At 35.6% G+C, this 26,149-nt stretch overlaps 1 protein-coding gene across 1 annotated transcript; it reads right to left on the reverse strand.

Annotated features, from left to right (window-relative positions):
* Window positions 1-547: 547 nt before the first annotated feature.
* On the reverse strand, window positions 548-18,762 carry LOC120352861 (alkylglycerol monooxygenase-like). Its single transcript, XM_039435168.1, has 6 exons — window positions 18,633-18,762; window positions 12,771-12,922; window positions 11,338-11,441; window positions 7,192-7,354; window positions 2,699-2,850; window positions 548-604 (listed from the first exon to the last, which is right to left on the reverse strand). Exons 1-6 carry the CDS (start codon window positions 18,689-18,691, stop codon window positions 548-550), a joined length of 687 nt encoding a protein of 228 aa, XP_039291102.1. The 5' UTR covers window positions 18,692-18,762.
* Between the last annotated feature and the right edge of the window lie 7,387 nt (window positions 18,763-26,149).

A 26,149-nucleotide genomic window follows, 5' to 3' on the forward strand; every position in this document is an offset into this window, starting at 1 on the left:
CGGTAATAGATTTTCATGAAATTTGACAGGTATGTCCCTTCTTAAAATGCGCGTCGACGTATATACAAGGTTTTTGAAAATTTTGCATTTCAAGGATAATATAAAAGGAAAAAGGAGCCTCCTTCATACGCCAATATTGGAGTAAAAATCAGACTATAGAATTATTCATCATAAATCAGCTGACAAGTGATCACACAGATGTGTGGAGAAGCCAGTCTATTGCTGTATTTCCTTAAGGTCTAAGTTTCAATCAGGTACTTGTGAATGAGAATACTGCGTGAGGTCTACTGTTCACAAAACTACTAGTATTTGTGATTTTTTTTTATAAATTTTATAACTTACACTATGTTTATCCTCATCTACACCAGTCCAAGGTCTCCCAGGCAACCAGCTTGGTCCTTTTATCAAAGAACACAATTTGTTTTTCAAGCCTTTCATTGCTTTCCATTTGTTTATCAGGTTTTTATTGTAGAAAATCTGAAAAATCGAGAAAATATCAGATGAGTTGAATAAGTTGAGTTAAGTAAGCCTACAGATCGAGTATGATTTATTTTATCAGCAAAGCACAAGTCTCATTAGATTTATAGATTTTTTTGTAGAAAATCTAAGAATCGAGAAAATATGAGATGAAAAGTCGAATAAGGTAAAAGCTGACACATGAAGTAGCCTATCATTTATTCTTTCAATATATCAACAAAGCACAAGTCTCATATTAGAATATAATATCGGGGCACCGAGCTTCGCTCGTTATTTATTTATTGAATTTTGATAAACCGAACACAATTCTTTAAAATGATTCGGGAAGGACCAACAGGCACAGCCCAAAACTGTTTTTTCCCCGAATTTTGATTTATACACCATAAATAGTCCAAGAAGTAGGATATGTTCCATACACTTGAATTCAGGTTCAATTTTCTGTTCAAACATTTGAAAACAAAAAAATTATAATTCAGAACTATATACAAACCAAATTGAATAACAAAATAACACTCATTAATCACTTGAAATCGTCAAATAATGATCAACTTTGAAAATTATGATATACTCTAGATTAGGAGGATATCATGTCATGTCAACAAATCAGATTATGTTGATCAAATCGATTAAAAATTGTCTAGCTAGATAAAGTTTCTCGCTGATGATTATGATTACACAACTGGAAATAATTCTGTCTCTCTCCCACACACAGCATACGCATCTTCTGTTATCGAGAGACGACGAAATTATCATCTGTTTTCCAAGGATGAATTATCCTTTTAATGTCGTTCAGCGAGTTTTCCAAAGAATGAGACCTAGTGCAATCGAATTTTTATATCATAAACCTACTATGTTCCAAATTTCGTGAAAATCGTTGGAGCAGTTTTCGAGATCCGTAAAACATAAATAACCAGATATAAAAATAACCAGATAAATACAAAAATTGCTCGCTTAATATAATAGGATAGCATATACACAATTACAAGGAAGAAAAGTCAAGTGGTCTAACTTGGGACAGTTTTCAAACTATAGTCTTGTATTTCTGTTTGTTTGGAGTATTATAAAAATATTACTATTGTATTTTTATGTAACTTTAAAGTGAAAAAACACTCACATTGTTTGGTGTGGCGACGACCGTTTCGTGCTGGTGTTGCACATTCTCAAGCCAAACAGAAACTGAAGTATTCGGTCGTCGCCCACCAAAAAATGTGAGTGTTTTTTTTTCACTTTAAAGTTATATAAGAATACAATAGTAATAATATCAGTGAAAACAAGATGGATAACCAACAACCAATTTAATAGTTATTTGTGCAACTAGTGCGCAGAGTGACAGTTTGCTGCACCGAAGGAAACGTTTACGCCCGAGCCGTAGGCGAGGGCGGAATGGTTTCTTGAGTGCAGCAGAGGAACTTTGCGCACGTATTTCACATTTAATTTTTCCTACAGTCACCATTGAATATGAAAAGTGGGTAATTATGGGTAAAATTGCCTGAAATCCATCAAATGTTTTTCTGTGTAATTTTACTATTAATAAATAAAATTGAATAATGTAGTAGTAAATGAATGAAGGAGCAGCTGTCACTCATGTGGTGGCTGTCCTCGAACTCGGTGTCCTTAATATTATTATAACGTACACCACAGTCACTGTTACCAACTTAATTTTGATTTTGCTGCACTGGTGCTCCATATAACCCACTAACTATTTTGCGTTGCCATGTTACAAATCTGGAGTGCAGAAAAAAATTTTCCCGCAGTAGAGCGGAAAAGTGATTCTTTGCGTTCTGTAATCGGTGCAGGAATGGCCACTTTTCAAGGTAACTGTAGGAAAAAAATAGTTTTTTCTATCAGAGAACTTGTAGGATTTATAATAATCTTAGTATTTCGAATTCTTATACTGATTACCATCACTATTATGGCGATACTACATGTAAAAACCCGGAACTTGGGCTATAATAATGTTGCCTAATTATTATAAAAAATATTCATATCTATGAGAAGTAGGTAATTTTATTGAATTTCAATAAATTCTACTAGATATGATGTTAATTTAGTACACAGTAGCCTACTCTTCGTCTAATAGGTACTTCTATATACTCAATTGGCATTGCATTTTATTTTGTAATAGTATTTACTCATGTTGTAAAATTTGTATTGCTTTTATTGTGTATTTTCTAAAATGTTGTCACTTTATATTTCTGCCAATTAATAATTTTATCATTACCTGTAGAAAGAAAGGATTGAAAGATGGCTGGTTATAGACAAGTCCGTAGATTATCTCCTGCTCCTTCTTATCCTCCACAAAAGTCCCGAACAATCTGTCCCAAATTATTAAACAGCCGCCGTAGTTTTTATCCAGACACCATAGCATGCTTCCTGAAACAATAAAAGATGAAAATTATATATTTACTTTCACTTAGAAGACTTCGGGCTAAATAATTACAGCATCTAATTTGGATTTTCGTTTAATAATATAATTAATTCATTAGCATTAGAATAATATTGCAATATCTCAATAACTTCCATCTGAAAAATATGAAAATTACACAATTCGATTGAAACTAAACCTGTAAATTATAGGAAATACGTGTGGAGAAATAATTAAAACATATTACATCAACAAAATTTTACACAATAAGAACTTTACACAATTTTCAAAATTTTACACAATAAGAATTTTACACAATTTTCAAAATTTTACACAATTTGATTGATACTAAACCTGCAGAATTATGAGAAATAAGTATGGAGGAATAATTAAAACATATTACATCAACAGAATTTTTGTGTGTTTATAGGATAGAATTGTTTTCAGCGAACCCTTTCTTTAATGTTTTCAATTTACAATTATTCACCGAGCGAAGTGAGGTCTAAGATTCAAGTCGACGGTTTGGCATTTCTCTTAATGTTTGAATGTTTAAATTTTCAAATGTTTGAATGTTTAAATGTTTATATGTTGCGCATTTACGGCGAAACGCGGTAATAGATTTTCATGAAATTTGACAGGTATGTTTCTTTTTTAATTGCGCAACGACGTATATGCAAGGTTTTTGGAAATTTTGCATTTCAAGGATAATATAAAAGGAAAAAGGAGCCTCCTTCATAAGCCAATATTGGATTAAAAATAAGACTATAGAATTTATTATTCATCATTGATCAGCTGTTTAGTGGTCTTTAATACTACCATAGCCACCTCTAATACAAGGCCGCGGCCTACGATATTGCAACGTCGCAGTGTAGGCCTAGAATTTAATACATGATTGGTGAAAAAGATCAGCTGGTATTTTTTTAAATCTTTTTCACCAATCATGTATTAGATTCTAAGCCTACACTGCGACGTTGCAATATCGTAGGCCGCGGCCTTGTATTAGAGGTGGCTATGATACTACCCGTTAAAAAACATCGAACATCTTGTAAATGTATCTTTCCATCAACGTTGTAGACAGTTGCAGCCAGACCTGATAACAGCGCTCACACTCCATTCCGGGACGACACGTCACGGTACGATAGGACATTAAGCTATATTATTTAGAATTTTTTCTAGACATTTTAAATTGATAAATTATTTATTAATTTTTGATTAATTAAATTAAACGACTAGTGATATTATCACTTCCTCACTCATAGCAATACTGATGATGAAAGTTGCAATAAGCTACTTTTAAAAAATGTATTTTTTAATCAAATCACATACTGGAAATTCTGTGTAAAAGAAGGTGAAATACAACTGTAGTATGGACAAATTGAGAAATAGAACCGTTACAATCTGGACCTTCCTCAATGATATGATAATTTCATCTTCAAAACATTAAAGAAAGGGTTAGCTGAAAACAATTATATCCTATAAATACTTTAAAATTCTGTAGATATAAATATGATTGAAGATATTAAAGTAGGTATATAGCCTAGAAACAATTTAAAATTTGGTTGGTGTGAAATATTTTATATTATTAAACGAAAATCCATTAAATCTGTAATATTCACCCCGAAGACTTCTGCTACTGCAAATATTGACAACAGGGTGAACAGCTAGATGGAAATTCGATGAGCGCTACTATTAAAAAATTATAAATATTAAATTTTATAAAACTTTAAAGTGAAAAAGCACTCACATTCTTTGATGTGACTGAAAAAACTCTTGTCCCCATACAACACCTCTCAAAATCAATATAATAGACCAGGAATTTATAAGCCAAATTGTAGAGATTGCAGCAAATTCTACATAGGTAAAACAGCTAGAAATTTCAATATAAGATTCAAAGAACCACAAGAGCCATTACCCATCCGTCCTCCCATTCCACCTTTGCAGAACACATTATCTCCACTGACCACACACACCCTGACATAGACAACAACCTCGAAATACTCCACTATTCCCACAAAAACAGAAAATTGAATGTACTAGAACTGTTTGAAATATACAAGCACACCAAACAACAGCCAAACAATATTCTAAATGACCAAATCAACTTTTCCTCCCACACCCTGTTTGACAAACTCATTTAAATACTCCTCCATTAACCACCAAAACTCCCCTCCATCCCCACCAAATTTCACACTCATAACCTTAAACACTTCAGTTCCTGTTTGGCTTGAAAATGTGCGATACCAGCACGAAACGGACGCCACATCAAAGAATGTGAGTGCTTTTTCACTTTAAAGTTTTATAAAATTTAATAGTAATAATAATAGTGGAAACAAGATGGATAACCAACAACAAATTAAAAAATTATTTGTCAGCCCGGGAAACGAACCCAGTACCTCTTAATTGTCGGTCAGGAATGCTTACCCTTACACCAAACTGAAAAATCTCTGGAATATATTTTATATAATTATTTTTCTAACTCAACTGGACTGAACTGTCGCACACATCAATTCTTCATTCATTATCAGGAGCAGCGTCAATATAATATATTAGTGATGATTTAGTGAAGTATTATTATTTAATTTGGTTTTCAACTTTCCTAAATTCTAAATTCCTAGTTTATAAATTTTGGACTCAAAATTGGACAAAAAACGTGTAGTGTAACATAACATATTTTTGGACAATTTCTATCTAAATTTGGGAAAGGAACAGTTTTGGGCTTTAAGCCTGTTGTTCCTTCCCCAATCATTCATAGTTGAGAATGATTGTATCTATTAATGTATAATAAATAAATAATAATACAACATAACATACAAAGTAGGTAGTAGAAAACAGTCTTATCAACCTCCTATAGAAATAGCAAAAATTGATAAACAATAGTCATAAACTCATAGTTTGATCTGTAGGGCCCTCATCAGGGTGTACAGAGACAATAATATTAAATACTTCTTGAGTTTTATACTTTATTTTTTGATGTTCTCTGTTGCCTGTAATTCTAAAGGCAGCATTGTGAAGTATTTCCTCCCCATGTAGTGCGTCTTTTTCTTTTAAAAAAATCAAGTTCCAATAATCTTATGAATTTATTAAATCCATTACATAATTAAATGCATGGAAAATTTGTGTTTTCTAAAGATGATGGTCTCTAGATTCATTCCAAACTGCGATGTATTGACACACTATTCCGACAACATGCAGTAAATTATTTTATGTAGAGAAACATCTTGTTCTCTTACTCACTGGAGCAATTTGAACTGTTGAGAATGAACTCTTGCCGTCCGAAAGAACTCCAGTCAGTGCGTGAACAGAATAATTATGTTGCAGACAATTATTGTTCATTCACATGAATAATAATTGTCTGCAAGTCGTTGCTTGAAACATTAAGCTGGGCACACACCGATTAGTCAAGACAAGACTAGTCACGTTTAGTCACAATACTTCACATAGTTGCTTATGGAGTCATGTCTAATATATTGCAATGACTAATCAGTGTGTGTTGCGTCATAAGCAACTATGTGAAGTATATTGACTAAACGTGTCTGATCATGTCTTGTCTTAACTAACTGGTGTGTGCATAGCCTTAAGCTGGTCACACACCGATTATTCAAGACAAGACACGTTTAGTCACAATACTTCACATAGTTGCTTATGAAGACATGTCTAATTGCAATGACTAATCAGTGTGAATTGCATCATAAGCAACAATGTGAAGTATTGTGTTCGATCATGTCTTGTCTTGTAGCTTAAGGCTAGTCACACACCGATTAGTCAAGACAAGACTAGTCACGTTTAGTCACAATACTTCACATAGTTGCCTATTAATAACTCAATATTTTCAAGTTCTAAGAGTTTATTGAATGTAATCATTCTATTTTATTAGGTTTTTAATCAAATCAAATTCAAAATTTCTAGTTTATTTATTTCTGGACTGAAAAGTGGACTCAAATCAATTCAAGTGGATAACATAACCTATAATTTTTATTCATTCATAACTCTACCTCCATTGTATTATCATTCATATCATCATCATGACTTAAAATACTTCTAGGAAGTCGCCTTTGTAAAATAATAATTAAAATATGGATTCATGTCTAATTGCAATGACTAATCAGTGTGTGTTGCGTCATAAGCAGCAATGTGGAGTATTGTGACTAAACTTGTCTGATCATGTCTTGACTAATCGGTGTGGTGTGACCAACCTTAAATGGTGTGTTTTGTATTTTGTTAGGTAGTACGTTTACTACATTTCTCCAGCATTTCAACAATTATTTGTTTTCTAAATCTCCCTCCAATTTCACTATAGGCTGAATTTCTATAGCCTACATCCAGTTCATTTTTATCTATTAGCAGCTTACCATGATGCAGTCTGTGGTGTTTAGGTGTGTTGAGAACCCATTCGAGAGGTCCCAAAGATTTGACAGTTTCTGTGTGTATCCAGAACTGGTACATGAGGTTGAACTGTTGGTGGGTTAGGAACTGCGCTGGTGGGACAAACAGGGCCATAGGTAGGTAGAACGCCTGAAAAATTAATTAAAAAATCTATTATAAAAGATACTTAAACAATAATTATTATTATTAAACGAAAATCCAAATTAAATGGTAACCTTGAACAAATAACAAGGTAACCCTGTTGTCAATATTTGCAGTAGCAGAAGTCTTCGGGGTGATTTACAGCATTTAATTGGGATTTTCGTTTAATAATAATTATTATTCATGAATCAGCATTTTAAAGAATACAATTTCTCATTGATTTCCACCAAATCAATATATCTTGGGCTTCAAGCCTGTTGTTCCTTTCCCAATCTTTCGTAATGAGTTGAGAGTGATATTGTAGCTTTCAATGTATGAATAAATAAATAAGGGAGTATGAATTGAATAGAAGTGTATGCAGATGGAAATGAATTGGGAAATGCATATGGTCAAATGCTAATTAATAAATAATTGTTATTAAAAGAAAATCCCAATTAAATGCTGTAAATCACCCCGAAGACTTCTGCTACTGCAAATATTGACAGCAGGGTGAACAGCTAGATGGAAATTCGATGAGCGCTACTATACAAAAATTATTTGTCAGACAGGGAGGTGTATAACTTACATATCATCATAAACACAAAATGATAATGGAATGACATTATTTTGTTGGCCACATATTGATGTTGTGAGAAATTTTTCACAATCCTAAGAAGATCTATTGTAATTGTCTTTATAATTTATTATAGTTGACAGTCAACTTGAAAATGTGACCGGTGTGGTCACGAAACCATGGTCGTGTACCGAATAAAACTGTGTAGAATTTGACAACATATTTTTTTTTTATTCAATTATGGAACGGTTCTACAATATTGACAATGACTCAGTCGAATGATATAATACACTACACAAGAACAGTGCTATTTTTATTCTAAGATATGATATGGTACCTACTTCATTGTGTTATCATCTATCATCAAATTAATCATCCATTTTGTACATATACAATTCAATGCAATATTCATCAAAACTTAAGAAGCTTTAAATATGAATCAATAATTATTATCAAAAGAGAATCCCAATTAAATGCTGTAATTCACCCCGAAGACCTCTGCTACTGCAAATATTAACAAGAACTAGGGTGAACAGCTAGATGAAAATTCTATGAGCGCTATTATTCAATTTCCGTATGGCTGTTTACCGTGTTGTCAATATTTGCAGTAGCAGAAGTCTTCGGGGTTATTCACAGCATTTAATTTGGATTTTCGTTCAATAATAATTATTGATTCATATTTGAAGCTTCTAAAGTTTTGATGAATTTTGCATATATTGCATTGAATTGTATATGTACAAAATGGATGAATTATTTGATGATAGATGATAACACAATTTGATTTGGATAGTATAGTATAAATTGGAAATGGGACAGTTTTGGGCATGAACCTGTTGTGCCTTTCCTCATGTTAAGTATTTGTAAACAATGTAATAAATAAATAAATGAATAATAATAATAATTTATTTATTAGCATTTCAATAGATTCAATATCTCAGTAATTTTCATCTTTAAATACAACCCCCAATAATGTAATATTACAGTCTTCTAGAGGACAGTGAATTCATAGAGATATGAATATTCGCATAGATAGAATGATGATTTTTTATCAATATAATATGGATCATCCATCAATATTAAAGCATTGTAATTATGTCAAGTGTTCTAATAATATAGGCACGCTCTTGTTTAGTCATTCATCAGGTGGAAAATACAATATTTGAAGCAGATAGAAAATTGAGATTCGACCCTATTTAAATAGTTACTAAAGTTAAGTAAGCTAGTAAATAAACAATTGGTACAATTAGGTTCTAATAATTTGATAGTATGGTATGAGATGTAGTGGTATTTCTCCATAATTGAAAGAATAAGACTTTTTGTGTAGTTGAGAAGTTGATATTGTGGTAATTATTCATATTGAATGAAAAAGACTAAGAAATTGTCAAAAACCACAGATTTATTGATACTTGGAAAGACCGTTGTAGTACACCATCGTAATAACCGAAACCGGTCTTTCTATAAGTATCAATAAATCTGTGGTTTTTGACAATTTCTTAGTCTTTTTCATTCAATACGAAAGAATAATACGTTGATGTTGTCAGGTTTAAAGTGATATTGACAACATCAACATCCTATTCTTTCAACAATTAGGTACAATAAACAAATACAATTCTCTCCCTATCATTTTGATGATGTACTTAATGTTATTGTATGAATGAAGAATAATAAATAAATGAAGGATTACCGGTACGGTAATCAATAATAGGCTAGATTATGTAACAATTTTCGACGATATTTTTTTCTATAAGAATGCTTGGAAACGTGTCGGTATTCAAAGCTTATAGTGTTTCATTGACAGTGAAACTTATCAATGATAATATCTCAATAGCAATGACCTACATTTTAGTAATTTATCAAAGCCATTAAAAAAAAAAACAAACAAATCTGTTTCCTCAGTTTTGACCTGTCAATAAGGAAGTAGATAATCAAACAACAAGTTTAGCTTGGAAACTAATCTCATATAGGAACAACAACAAAATTAGAAAAATGTGGGTCACTGATTTTAATTTAAAATATATATATATATATCTCTTAGATATTACTTTAAATATGGGACTGAGTTTCAGCTTCTCAAGTGATTAAAATGTTATTGGCGAAGCTTAAAATAGAGAACTCTACAAATTCATAGAGATATTATATAATATGCAAAATTATATTCTTCTAAATATTCTTAGATATTACTTTTAATATGGGACTGAGTTTCGGCTTCTCATGTTCCAAGTATTTCAAATTTTATGAGAGAAGCTTAAAATAGTGAACTCTCTAAATTCATAGAGATATAGAATATGCAAAATTTGTGTAGAATATAAACAAACTTTATAAATTGAAAGTAGAAATCAAAGTAGAGCACAAAAGTAAACGACGAATACAAATTTTCCTATAGTGAGGTCCACGTTATAATGGCAGTTTTTGATTATCTAATCTTGTCTATCATTCAACAAAGCGGATAGCGCTATCTCTTTCTCTCTTTGTTCTGTTGCCAGATCGTCTTCTAACAATGTAAAATTAATAACTAATTCACAAAATATTTCATAGACCTATTAATTATGAAAATTCATCATGAAATTATTGAAAAATGTAACTGCTTGCCTAATAAAATAAAATTGATTATTTTAAACGAGAATGAACCGTTAATATCACATCAATAAACCTGTATCAGCTACCGTCTATGGAAGGCATTGATAAGACAGAGGATCGGCAACGTTTTTCTCCTATCTTTGGTAGAGAGTTAGTAGGGAGGATATTTTTAATATTCTTTCCGAAGAATGGACATTGATATGTCCAAAGCTCCGCCAATTTATGTAGATGCATAACAATATGATTATTATCTATAGTTATTATGTTACAAATTCCTTTTTCATATCATATACAGTTCAATAATTATTTTCTTAGTCTATATTATGTAAATTCATCTATAATTTTGCTGTATTGTAAGCTATTGTATATAAGTGTATAAGCCAGTATATATTGTAATCTACATAAATAAAGTACTCAATCAATCAATCAATCAATCTCTTCTGCCATTATAACGTGGACCGCACTATATGCAGCCTATATAAAAAAAACTATCTGTTTATTACAATAAACTATTGTTCCTTTATAGAACACTAGAATATTGTCTGAAAATACAACGAATTTATTGAAATTTTTCATGTTTCAACACCTATGCTGTCATCTTCAGTATGAGAATTCAAAACTTGAAATTCTCCTTCCACTAAATGAATCTCAAAATTTTTAAGAAACATTAAAACTCATATCTTCCATTCTACAGTTTTACGCTGGTCCCATATCACTATAGGAATTTCAATTATTGAATATCGAATAATATTCATATTAATAGGATTAAAAGAGCTTGCATAGGGTTAATTTTAAGTATTGTAATTTTGTGATAAAAAAATAAAATATTTTGTGAACTTACAAATCCACACCATCCCTGAAGCACAGACTGTCTTAAACCCACGGTTAGATTGTAGTCTTCAGAGCTGTGATGGACTTGGTGTTGTGCCCAAAATATATGGATTTCTAAAATAAAAAATTATGAATATTTAGCTGAAACATAGAGTAGAAAAGAGAAACACAATGGAATACATTGTTATGTAAGGCGGGAAGGACTACCAATTATGTAAGGAGGGGAAGAACTATGATAACAAAAGAGAGAACAGAAATACTAGAACTTATTTAATTGTTTCTTTCGGTTAAAAATGCTAAATATCAATTTTTTCTATTCCAAAAGAAGATAAAATATAAATAAATATACAACACAATATTAAATTGAATTTATTTATATATTTTATTTATTTATTCATAATTTTTACAAAGTAGCACTGATTGGGAGAGAAAAACTAAGGATACTCCTTGTACTATTTCTCTCCCAAATTTAGATAATATTTTAAAAGTCCGAAATAGGGTTATGGTTTCACTTTTCCAAAATTTAGTCCATTCTTACTAAAAAAACAACGAAAACTAAGAATTTTAAATTTTTATGGTTGAAAACAGAATAAAAACAAAAATATCACACTCAAATCACCATTAATTGACATTAATTTGACAAAAAAATTTAATGGGGAAACTACTCGCTGCTGCTTAAGATGATTCAATCTTTGTGGTTATGAAAATTAAGAACAATGATCTTATCCAGTAGTCACCTACTTTTTGAAGATGGCTTCCCCCTTTGGCATTCACTGGTTTAGTCGCGACTTTACAGTTAGTATTTTAGAAAACAAAAATCAACTGAACCGATGAATAGGTTCAGAACCCGTCTCCCTTAATAATACAATTATTTTTAAACAGAATAACTGTATTATAAAACGAAACGAAATCTAGCCTTCTTCACTGGATCAGCCGGACTTTACTCACAGTCCTAACGAACGAGCTCTGCCCCAAAAGCTAAATTTTGGGTATTAAACCTAATATAAGTTCAGTCAATGCCAAACATGAAAGCCATTTCAAGTACGTACATATTTTTATCTGTCGCACAAGCGGCACGTTGTTATTAGAAACAAAGAGAACCTAACGTTAATATTGACAACATATGAAATAAACCATTTTTCTGTCGATGACAAAGATTGTTCAAAGACAAAATACTGTTCATTTAACTTTTAATTCAAAAACTCTAAAATCCTGATCAATATGATATAAATATATGATTCATATATATGTCCCATATGACCAGGTGACAGTTACAATACAGTCAAATGAAGTCATTTCTGATGAAATCAATCCTCAAGTATTAGGTACTATGAAATATAATGATTCAAATAAATATAATTTTATTGGAGCAATATATTTGAATTGGTACTATCTAATTGAACTTATCGTATTATATCATAGTATTATTAAGCACTATCTCACCATGGCTGGCACGGTGTACCCAATAATAGCAGAAGTCTACAGCAATGGCCGCTATGTACCAAGTCATAGGAGAATCCCAGGGGAGCTCCATCAGTCTATAGTTCTCGTAAATATATACATAGAGGGCGCTCTCGGCTCCTCTAAACAATAACCTGTAATCAAAAATACATATAAAAACATCTCTACATAAAACTTATTGGAATCATATGAAAACTGGGGTACTGAGTATGTTCCATTGACAATTTCATACTACAAGGGTAATTGACCGAGCGAAGTGAAGTCTAAGATTCAAGTCGACGGCTTGTCATTTCTCTTAATGTTTAAATTTTTATATATTAATATGTTGCGCATTTACGGCGAAACGCGGTAATAGATTTTCATGAAATTTGACAGGTATGTTCCTTTTTAAATTGCGCGTCGACGTATGTACAAGGTTTTTTGGAAATTTTGCATTTCAAGGGTAATATAAAAGGAAAAAGGAGCCTCCTTCATACGGCAATATTAGAGTAAAAATCAGACTATAGAATGAATCAGCTGACAAGTGATTACACAGATGTGTGGACTGTGAGAAGCCAGTCTATTGATGTATTTCCATAAGGTCTATAGTTTCAATCTTTTATTCCCAATATCGTTTATAATAATATAAAAGTAACATTTTTGTAAATTCGATAACTTGTTTATTTTGGCATTAATCGCGAAAAACCGCATATTAGAACAAAGCCAATGATATACTGAATGCATTAAAAAAAACTGCAATGGAAAATTCGAAACCGTTTATGATCTGGAAAGAAAACTGAGTGATTTATTATATATAGTAATAATTTTATTGACTTGTGGATGAGAATACTGCGTGAGGTCTACTGTTCACAGAACTACTAGTAAATCATGGAAACAAGGGACGGTACTGTACTAATCTAGATGGTCTTCTAGAATTCTCCATCCACTGTATCCTATTTACAATAATAATTATTATTGACCGAACGTAGTGAGCTCTATGTTTTAACTTGGATTTTCTTTTGTCTGTCTGTATGTAACGCGATTACGGCAAAACGCGTTGATAGAATTCGATGAGATTTGGCAGGAATATTCCTTTTTCAACTGCGCGTCGATGTATACACAAGGTTTTTCAAAATTTGCATTTTAAGGATAATAAAAAAAGAAAAGGAATTCTTCCATATCTGATATCATTATATATATATATATATATATATATATATATATATATTGTCACGATGTATATCGTAACTAGAGAAAGGCATTGAATTTAGGGCTCATTTATTCGACGCCGGCTATCTATCATAGAATCTGAGGGGTCAACGTTCAAGCCAGCCACTGGCCTACCGCTCAGCGTTGCTGCGCATCCTCTCTCCCCTCCCTCTCGGTTATTGAGGGAGGCTCGAGAAAGGCCAGCAAGAGCAGTCGAGTTCGGAGAGCCAAGTCGAGCGGTCGAGAGAGGTGAGAAGGAAGCAGCGAGCAGCTAGCAACGTCACAGTACACCCGTACTAAGGACCTCCGATTTCTTCTGCGACCGGGAGTTGTGTCGAGGCTAAAGTTGATTAGCCTCTCACACAGTGAACTCCACTGCTCTACACTCGTTTGGGGCGAGTGTTAAACGAACCTAACCTGTTTGGACGACGGGTTGCCAGTTTCGACCAACGACAACACGTCAGGTTTGGTCGAAACCTGACTCCCCATTGGTAGGCCACCAGTGGGGCATCGAGGCGAGATAGGACATCCAGGAAGGTCAGGAAAGACCTTCCCGCAACTCCGCGGACGATCCGGACCCCAGGAGGACAGCTAGTGCCGGCCAGTAGGACTTAGGGGAGTCCAGAGTGCTGGCCGCCGCAGCGTGCTGGTCCAGTGCGGGATCGCAAGAGGACGTCTAGGAAGGCCAGGAAAAGCCTTTCCCGCAACTCCGCGGACGATCCGGACCCCAGGAGGACAGCTAGTGCCCGGCCAGTAGGACTTAGGGGAGTCCAGAGTGCTGGCCGCCGCAGCGTGCTGGTCCAGTGCGGGATCGCAAGAGGACGTCTAGGAAGGCCAGGAAAAGCCTTTCCCGCAACTCCGCGGACGATCCGGACCCCAGGAGGACAGCTAGTGCCCGGCCAGTAGGACTTAGGGGAGTCCAGAGTGCTGGCCGCCGCAGCGTGCTGGTCCAGTGCGGGATCGCAAGAGGACGTCTAGGAAGGCCAGGAAAAGCCTTTCCCGCAACTCCGCGGACGATCCGGACCCCAGGAGGACAGCTAGTGCCCGGCAGTAGGACTTAGGAGTCCAGAGTGCTGGCCGCCGCAGCGTGCTGGTCCAGTGCGGGATCGCAAGAGGACGTCTAGGAAGGCCAGGAAAAGCCTTTTCCGCAACTCCGCGGACGATCCGGACCCCAGGAGGACAGCTAGTGCCCGGCAGTAGGACTTAGGAAAGTCCAGAGTGCTGGCCGCCGCAGCGTGCTGGTCCAGTGCGGGATCGCAAGAGGACGTCTAGGAAGGCCAGGAAAAGCCTTTCCCGCAACTCCGCGGACGATCTGGACCCCAGGAGGACAGCTAGTGCCCGGCAGTAGGACTTAGGAAAGTCTAGAGTGCTGGCCGCCGCAGCGTGCTGGTCCAGTGCGGGATCGCAAGAGGACGTCTAGGAAGGCCAGGAAAAGCCTTTCCCGCAACTCCGCGGACGATCCGGTCCCCAGGAGGACAGCTAGTGCCCGGCCAGTAGGACTTAGGAGAGTCTAGAGTGCTGGCCGCCGCAGCGTGCTGGTCCAGTGCGGGATCGCAAGAGGACGTCTAGGAAGGCCAGGAAAAGCCTTTCCCGCAACTCCGCGGACGATCCGGACCCCAGGAGGACAGCTAGTGCCCGGCCAGTAGGACTTAGGAAAGTCTAGAGTGCTGGCCGCCGCAGCGTGCTGGTCCAGTGCGGGATCGCAAGAGGACGTCTAGGAAGGCCAGGAAAAGCCTTTCCCGCAACTCCGCGGACGATCCGGTCCCCAGGAGGACAGCTAGTGCCCGGCCAGTAGGACTTAGGAGAGTCCAGAGTGCTGGCCGCCACAGCGTGCTGGTCTAGTGCGGGATCGCAAGAAGGCGTCTAGGAAGGCCAGGAAAGGCCTTTCCCGCAACTCCGCGGCCGATCCGGACCCCGGGAGGACAGCCAGTGCCCGGCCAGTAGGACTTAGGAAAGTCTAGAGTACTGGCCGCCGCAGCGCACTCGTCTAGTGCGGGATCACAAGAGGACCTCTGGGAAGGCCAGGGAAGCCTTTACCAGGGCCCCGCAACCAACCCGGACCCCGGGAAGACACCCGGTGCCCGAGGACTAGGACTTAGTCCCGACACGAAGCCCTTTCTCACGACTAACACTGCAAGGTTCCTGTTCCCTTCTTTCCGCGACCAACCCTGTTTGGCAGTGCGAAAGCACGGCCCCTCTTTCCTAAAAGAGGGAAACATTCCTCCAAAGCACTCAAAGCCCTGTTTCAACCCCCAACCCGAGCGAGGGTGGTTGACGGACGCCCCACCGAGACTCCCGTCCCCTGCCGCGGCCCTCCCCAGTCGCCGACTGAGCTTAGCCGGCCCAGAGCGACACTGGGAATTCTGATAGAGACAGGTGTGGGCAAAAATCTACTCAGAATATATATATATATATATCATCTACTTTCTTTGAAGATAGGATCAATCAGACTATAGAATTATTCATAATCAATCAGCTGACAAGTGGATTATTCATTGCATGCATTACAGAGATGTCTGGCACACATGCATTACATAGATGTGTCTATTTCTATAAGGTAGGGTTTCAATATTTTTTATGATGAGTGCCCATCAGTATCAATATTCTCATATTTGAAAAACAAATTTAATAGGTGATTGAAAATAAAATAAAAAATGATTAAATGAACTAAATGATGCTGAAAAAATTATAATATTCTTGATTGAAAAAAAATCAAAGACTTCTCTTTAAGGTCTTTGAAAAAAATTTAAAATAGGAGAAATATCTTTATCAGATGGAAAGATTATCAACGAACTGGATAAATAAATTATCATAGGGATACAAATTCAAACGCGATGATTTGAGTTTATTAACATAAGGGAGTTTTTGATCTTGGAGAAAACAAATAATAGTTTTTAAGAGTAAATTATGATTCAAGTGTGAATTGTAATTCAACTGAATCAACTAGAACAGGTGACATCAGATACTTGTGGATGAGAAAACTGCGTGAGGTCTACTGTTCACAGAACTGCTAGTAGTACTATACGTTAAATAATTATTCATCCACTCTTTTAAAAGCTTCCATTCACAATAATCTATTGACAATATTTTACTACTGCAATTTATTTATTATTTATTCTTATGGCTTTTATCGGCAGAGAGATCCTTTCGGATGTTCTGCCTTGTCGTATTACCCAATGTAATTTCCTATCAACACTCAAGTTTATAGGTTATGTATTGGGTTCTTCATGTTTTCTCACTAAAAATTTGCACTTTCACTTCCTGAGTCAATTTTGAGCAGAAAAATTAAAACTACTATCACTGCAACTATCAGCTGAAAATGAGTGATACTGACAGCTTAAAGTGAATCTCCCCATAGTGAGTTTTACATCATACTGTCAGTATTAGTGACTACTGCAATGAATAATAGCTACAAAGTACTCTACTAAATCTACCTGGTTTTCTAGAAGTTTCCATCTACTATATTCTATTTACAATATTATAGTACTATACGATAAAAAGATCATCACGTCTACTGTCTTTTAGAAGCTTTCATTCACAATATTCCATTTACAAATATTTACAACGTGTCCGATAAATCATAGCTACAAACTACAAATTACTGTAGGCCACCTAATAAATAATGTATTACTATAGATTAAACTGTTGCCTTTGACATTTACATAACAGGTCTGCAACTTTGAGTCACTCACTTATTTTAACTGGGCTTCAATATCATAGTTGATTCAACTACTCACTGTCAGTATTAGTTAAATGGGAACCTATTGATGTTGTTCATAAGGAACGCTGCCAGATTGAAATGATTCTCACAACGGCTCATTCAGCTTCAATCTGTCAGTATCGTTTAAATGTGCAGCATTAATGTAATTGCATTAGGAATTCTGACAGAATTAAGTGAATCTCAATGTATTCCATTCAATTATTAAATGTCAGTATTGGTTGAACGGCAAGTATTGGTGTCAGTTTATGAGGAATTCTGTCAGTTTGAAATGAAACTCACCACAGTTCATTCAACTTTTTAAAGGAAACCGGTTCGATCGCTAAAGACAAGTCATGCTTCAATTAATCCGTCAGTAATTTCCACAAAAGATTTATCGAATTTCAAGTTTTTGCTGAGGTTTTTGAGGCCACAATGTTGCATTCGATAGTATTTGGTTACAATGGAGAAATCTATCGACAGTCTAGTTTGGTTTGGAAAATGATATCGATGGAATATGAAACTTGAAATTGAAATTGATTGTTAACCTAGATTGGTTTTGGAAGTGATAAGATAGGGTATCATTATCGAAGGAATAAGATATTTATTGATAAGTTATTGGCTCAGGTAGAACAAAACAAAATAGTAGATAACAACCACAATAAATTATATACAAGTTAATTTTATCATTTTGGTTCGGTTGCACAAAAGCCTATTGGATTGTAACCGTGATTAAATGTCACGAAAACCAATCAGAGAAGCCTTATTTTCAAGAACGTATTCTCTGATTAGTTCTCCTAGCATTCGATTTGATCTTGATTGAAATTTAACAGGCTTTTGTGCTTCCGGTCCTAGTACTTCAATGATATTATATCGACATATTACTTTCTGTTGTTAGATTATCATAGATTATTTATTATAGATTATTGTATTATCCATAGAAAATATATTAGACCCACCTGCCACACTCTTGGAATATTCCGTGAGATATCGATGTGATCCCGTCGTTCAATCTCATCGTTGGTTTCTTTTTCAACCATAGGATGATGTTTTCTATTAAGATAAAGGCTAGGAAGTAGGGCCATGCCTGCAAAATAATGCAAATTACACATTGAAATAATTCTTCAATTGGTGGATTAAAACGTGAGGCTGTGGCAAAAATTATGAAAATATTGTTAATGCAAAGCCATTCTGTTGCTTCAGCCAATGAGAAGGTGTTATAATGTAGGCGGGGACTCCAACTGACTAGCTCGCTTGTGATTGGTTGAAGCTGTATGACGTAGTAGGTCTCGTAGATTGAGTTGAAGTATTGACATCTATCATCTACAAATAGAAAGAAAGGCTTCAAAACGAATTTGATAATAATAATTAATTCATTAGCATTTGAATAATTGCAATATATCAGTAATTTCTATCTGTAGAAAGAAAGGCTTTCCGTTTGAAAGTTGTGATACAAGTTTCTCTCTGATACAAATATTCTACATTGGAATTGCGTTCTGAAATTTATTACAGATTTATATAATGCAATAAACATGGAATAAATTGATAACCGCTATTTACTGAAATTGAACAGTTCCCTTTTGAATTGATATAATTATTTATTAATTTTTGAGAAAACATAACAACAGGTCAATGTAAACTTACTGAGCGCGAGGTCTATTGTTCACAGAACTACTAGTATTAAATGTATAATGAAATAAACATGGATAACGGCTATATTCACAGAAGTTGAATAATTTCTACTCTCCTTCTACGGGTTAATAGTTAAACATGGGTAAATAGTTAAACATTTTAAACATGGTTAATAGTTAAACATGGATAACGGCTATAGTCACAGAAGTTGAATAATTTCGACTCTCCTTCTATGGGTTAATAGTTGAACATGGGTAAATAGTTGAACATTTTAAACATGGTTAATAGTTAAACATGGATAACGGCTATAGTCACAGAAGTTGAATAATTTCGACTCTCCTTCTATGGGTTAATAGTTAAACATGGGTAAATAGTTGAACTTTTTAAACATGGTTAATAGTTGAACATGCAATAAACATGGATAACGGCTATTCAGAGAAGTTGAATAATTCCTTCACTCTTTCTACGGGTTAATAGTGCAACTCCGCGGACGATCCGGACCCCAGGAGGACAGCTAGTGCCCGCCAGTAGGACTTAGGAAAGTCTAGAGTGCTGGCCGCCGCAGCGTGCTGGTCCAGTGCGGGATCGCAAGAGGACGTCTAGAAGGCAGGAAAAGCCTTTCCCGCAACTCCGCGGACGATCCGGTCCCCAGGAGGACAGCTAGTGCCCGGCCAGTAGGACTTAGGAGAGTCCAGAGTGCTGGCCGCCACAGCGTGCTGGTCCAGTGCGGGATCGCAAGAAGGCGTCTAGGAAGGCCAGGAAAGGCCTTTCCCGCAACTCCGCGGCCGATCCGGACCCCGGGAGGACAGCCAGTGCCCGGCCAGTAGGACTTAGGAAAGTCTAGAGTACTGGCCGCCGCAGCGCACTCGTCTAGTGCGGGATCACAAGAGGACCTCTGGGAAGGCCAGGGAAAGCCTTTACCAGGGCCCCGCAACCAACCCGGACCCCGGGAAGACACCCGGTGCCCGAGGACTAGGACTTAGTCCCGACACGAAGCCCTTTCTCACGACTAACACTGCAAGGTTCCTGTTCCCTTCTTTCCGCGACCACCCTGTTTGGCAGTGCGAAAGCACGGCCCCTCTTTCCTAAAAGAGGGAAACATTCCTCCAAAGCACTCAAAGCCCTGTTTCAACCCCCAACCCGAGCGAGGGTGGTTGACGGACGCCCCACCGAGACTCCCGTCCCCTGCCGCGGCCCTCCCCAGTCGCCGACTGAGCTTAGCCGGCCCAGAGCGACACTGGAATTCTGATAGAGACAGGTGTGGGCAAAATCTACTCAGAATATATATATATATATATATATCATCTACTTTCTTTGAAGATAGGATCAATCAGACTATAGAATTATTCATAATCAATCAGCTGACAAGTGGATTATTCATTGCATGCATTCAGAGATGTCTGGCACACATGCATTACATAGATGTGTCTATTTCTATAAGGTAGGGTTTCAATATTTTTTATGATGAGTGCCCATCAGTATCAATATTCTCATATTTGAAAAACATATTTAATAGGTGATTGAAAATAAATAAAAAATGATTAAATGAACTAAATGATGCTGAAAAAATTATAATATTCTTGATTGAAAAAAAAATCAAAGACTTCTCTTTAAGGTCTTTGAAAAAATTTAAATAGGAGAAATATCTTTATCAGATGGAAGATTATCAACGAACTGGATAAATAAATTATCATAGGGATACAAATCAAACGTGATGATTAGAGTTTATTAACATAAGGGAGTTTTTGATCTTCGAGAAAACAAATAATAGTTTTTAAGAGTAAATTATGATTCAGTGTGAATTGTAATTCAACTGAATCAACTAGAACGGTGATATCAGATACTTGTGGATGAGAAAACTGCGTGAAGTCTATACTGTTCACAGAACTGCTAGTATACTATACGTTAATAATTATTCATCCACTCTTTTAAAAGCTTCCATTCACAATAATCTATTGACAATATTTTACTACTGCAATTTATTTATTATTTATTCTTATGGCTTTTATCGGCAGAGAGATCCTTTCGGATGTTCTGCCTTGTCGTATTACCCAATGTATTTCCTATCAACACTCAAGTTTATAGGTTATGTATTGGGTTCTTCATGTTTTTCTCACTAAAAATTTGCACTTTCACTTCCTGAGTCAATTTTGAGCAGAAAATTAAACTACTATCACTGCAACTATCAGCTGAAAATGAGTGATACTGACAGCTTAAAGTGAATCCCCCATAGTGAGTTTTACATCATACTGTCAGTATTAGTGACTACTGCAATGAATAATAGCTACAAAGTACTCTACTAAATCTACCTGGTTTTCTAGAATTTCCATCTACTATATTCTATTTACAATATTATAGTACTATACGATAAAAAGATCATCACGTCTACTGTCTTTTAGAAGCTTTCATTCACAATATTCCATTTACAAATATTTACAACGTGTCCGATAAATCATAGCTACAAACTACAAATTACTGTAGGCCACCTAATAAATAATGTATTACTATAGATTAAACTGTTGCCTTTGACATTTACATAACAGGTCTGCAACTTTGAGTCACTGGGCTTCAATATCATAGTTGATTCAACTTCTCACTGTCAGTATTGGTTAAATGGGAATCCTATTGATGTTGTTCGTAGTAAACGCTGCCAGATTGAAATAATTCTCACAACGGCTCATTCAGCTTCAATCTGTCAGTATCGTTTAAATGTGCAGCATTAATGTAATTGCATTAGGAATTCTGACAGAATTAAGTGAATCTCAATGTATTCCATTCAATTATTAAATGTCAGTATTGGTTGAACGGCAAGTATTGGTGTCAGTTTATGAGGAATTCTGTCAGTTTGAAATGGAACTCGGCACAGTTCATTCAACTTTTTAAAGGAAACCGGTTCGATCGCTGAAGACAAGTCATGCTTCAATTAATCCGTCAGTAATTTCCACAAAAGATTTATCAAATTTCAAGTTTTTGCTGAGGTTTTCGAGGCCACAATGTTGCATTCGATAGTATTTGGTTACAATGGAGAAATCTATCGACAGTCTAGTTTGGTTTGGAAAATGATATCGATGAAATATGAAACTTGAAATTGAAATTGATTGTTACTCTAGTTTGGTTTTGGAAGTGATAAGATAGGGTATCATTATCGAAGGAATAAGATATTTATTGATAAGTTATTGGCTCAGGTAGAACAAAACAAAATAGTAGATAACAACTACAATAAATTATATACAGTTTATTTTATCATTTTGGTTCGGTTGCACAAAAGCCTATTAGATTGTAACCGTGATTAAATGCCACGAAAACCATCAGAGAAGCCTTATTTTCAAGAACGTATTCTCTGATTAGTTTTCCTAGCATTCGATTTGATCTTGATTGAAATTTAACAGGCTTTTGTGCTTCCGGTCCTAGTACTTCAATGATATTATATCGACATATTACTTTCTGTTTTAGATTATCATAGATTATTTATTATAGATTATTGTATTATCCATAGAAAATATATTAGACCCACCTGCCACACTCTTGGAATATTCCGTGAGATATCGATGTGATCCCGTCGTTCAATCTCATCGTGTTTTCTTTTTCAACCATAGGATGATGTTTTCTATTAAGATAAAGGCTAGGAAGTAGGGCCATGCCTGCAAAATAATGCAAATTACACATTGAAATAATTCTTCAATTGGTGGATTAAAACGTGAGGCTGTGGCAAAAATTATGAAATATTGTTAATGCAAAGCCTTCTGTTGCTTCAGCCAATGAGAAGGTTTTATAATGTAGGCGGGGACTCCACCTGACTAGCTCGCTTGTGATTGGTTGAAGCTGTATGACGTAGTAGGTCTCGTAGATTGAATTGAAATCGGCCATTGAGGGGGCAACCTATAGATTATTACATACCAATGCCTTTGTAATCTATAGTATTACGAATATATAGATATAATATCTCGTGCTAAAATACCCCAATGGCGGTGTTCAATTTCAAGCAAGAGCTATCATTGGGAAGACATAGGCATTGTGGGTCTATATCTCTTTAAAGTCTTTGGGTTGGCTCAGGTCTGGTGTCAGAGTTTTCAGGTCGCAACTGACCAATTTCAGGGCCTCTGGCATGATCTATTCTCCATGAAGTGTATACTTTACTCGTGTTCTCAACAACTTGATCACTATATTCGTTCATTTCTTCAATGTTGTTTTCCATCACGAACTGCTTATTATAAAAACACTTTTTGCTATTAAAAAGAACGACTAGCAGTCAGAATATAATTGACCGAGCGAAGTGAGGTCTAAGATTCAAGTCGACGGTTTGGCATTTCTCTTAATGTTTGAATGTTTATATGTTGCGCATTAACGGCGAAACGCGGTAATAGATTTTCATGAAATTTGACAGGTATGTTCCTATTTAAATTGCGCGTCGACGTATATACAAGGTTTTTGGAAATTTTGCTTTCAAGGATAATATAAAAGGAAAAAGGAGCCTCTTTCATACGCCAATATAAGAGTAAAAATCAGACTATAGAACTATTCATCATAAATCAGCTGTTTAGAGGACTATAAAACTACCCGTTCAAAAACATCGAACATCTTGAAAATGTATCTTTCCTTCAACGTTGTAGACAGTTGCTGCCAGACCTGATAACAGCGCTCACACTCACATTCCGGGACGACACGTCACGGTACGATAGGACAGGAAGCTCTATGTTTATTAAGGATTATTTCTAGACATTTTAAATTGATAATTATTTATCAATTTTTGAGAAAACATAACAACAGGTCAATGTAACTTACTGAGCGCGAGGTCTACTGTTCACAGAACTACTAGTAACAGTCAGCAGTCATCTGACTGCTAGTCGTTCTTTTTAATAGCAAAAAGCCATTCATTCCATTCATGTTTTTTCCCAATTATTTTATGCTATCAAATGATATAACTTTCTCCATACAGTAAATTCATTTATTATTTGTCTGGATTATTTTCTGCTATAGATTGTCGTCTCACCTGCCTGAAAAACGGCGGGACATCCTTATAGTTCTTGAACGTAGTAGTGGCTGGATCGACTATATAGAAGAGCCTACCGCTCCCGTCAGCCATCAGAGCGCAGGATGTTATTGACGCTGCTCAATCTCCTGCTTCAGAAAGAGGCCACCGAGAATTGCCCACGTCAGCTGATTCGTCCACGTCGCACGATTCGCACAGCATTTTAGAGCCGGGGGTCTAGAGATTTGCTGGAAAGAGAATTGAACGAAAATTGAAGTTTCTGAAAATTTATCTTTTAAATCTATGATACTACTGTATAACAAAAACACTACACCCTGATAAACTCTCTCATTTTTCAGGTACTGCCTACATTAGAAGATTTTCACAGCATTTTACAGCCGGGTGTGTACAGAATTGCTGAAAAGAGAATTGAACAAAAATTGAAGTTTCCGAAAATTTATCTATTAATCTATGATACTACTGTATAACAAAAGCACTACACCCTGATGAACTCTCTCATTTTTTAGGTACTGCCCACATCAGGAGATTCACACAGCATTTTACAGCCGGGGGTCTACAGAATTGCTGGATAGGGAATTGAACAAAAATTGAAGTTACCAAAAATTACTCTATTAATCTTTGATACTACTGTATATTAAAAACACTACACCCTGATAAACTCTCTCATTTTTTAGGTACTGTCCACTTTAGAAGATTCACACAGCATTTTACAGCGGGGGGGGGTCTACAGATTTGCTGGCAAGAAAATTGGAAAAAATTTAAGTTTCTGAAAGTATATCTAAAACGATACTATAACAAAAACACTAATATCAGGGACCGAGCTTCGCTCTGATGTACAAATGCATAAAAAATGTATTACGAAAGAAGAAATTATAATAACTACAGAAATGCTCTATCTAATCACAGTAAATTAATTCCCAGAAGAATGCAAAATTTTCCCTCACAAACAGTGGCGTATATAGAAGAATATTTTGAGTGGGCTGAACTACCGGGGAGCCTGGGGGGTATGGAATACCCCCAGTAGAAGGGGGGTCCGGGGGTACTCCCCGGGAAAATTTTGCCAATTTAAGTCTTGAAAACACAGGTTTTTGGCATGTGTAAACGCTAAAATGGAAAGAATGAAAATCACTCTTTCGGAGAGATTTTTTAGTTTTCCTTCTTTTCGAGCAGGTTTCACTTTTCCATTTTAGCGTTATTATAGTTTATATAGAAGACCTGTACCTTTGTATATATTTTTGTATAAAATTAATTCAAAACTTAAGTGTCTGCTAGTTTTCAGTTGTTAAAATAAGAAAAATAATAGAGGCTATAAAGTCCTATTTAAAATCTTTGGTTTAAAATAGTTCTTATACAAAGAAATATATTGTCCTATGTATCTAAAACACAACACACCACAATATTATAATTTTGAAGCTAATAAATGTTGGACTATATACTATATTTATTTTAGCAATTGAATTGTATTTTAGTCCAACCTCTGAAAAAAATAAATATTGAATATTGTTAGGTATCATAATGTATTCTTAAAATTCCACTATAAACTATAATACTAATGTAGTCGGAAGTATAGAAGCACAGCTTATTGAAAATAAAAATAAATTATCGTATATAAGTTATAATATTTTTTTGTGTTTCAAATTAAGGGGGGGGGGCTCGAATTTCGTGAGAATCGTTAGAGCCGTTTTCGAGATCCGGTGAAATACAAACATATAAACATCTAAACATCCAAACATATAAACAGGAGTTGCTCGTTTAATAGTATAGGATAGTGAGGACCACTTTATAATAGCAGTAGAGAAAGATAGGAGAAAAGTGAAGCCGATTCTATGTCTTGCCACTGCCCTCTATAAAGGA

The sequence above is a fragment of the Nilaparvata lugens genome, chromosome 8 (genome assembly GCF_014356525.2).
Source record: "Nilaparvata lugens isolate BPH chromosome 8, ASM1435652v1, whole genome shotgun sequence".
Classification (NCBI taxonomy): domain Eukaryota; kingdom Metazoa; phylum Arthropoda; class Insecta; order Hemiptera; family Delphacidae; genus Nilaparvata; species Nilaparvata lugens.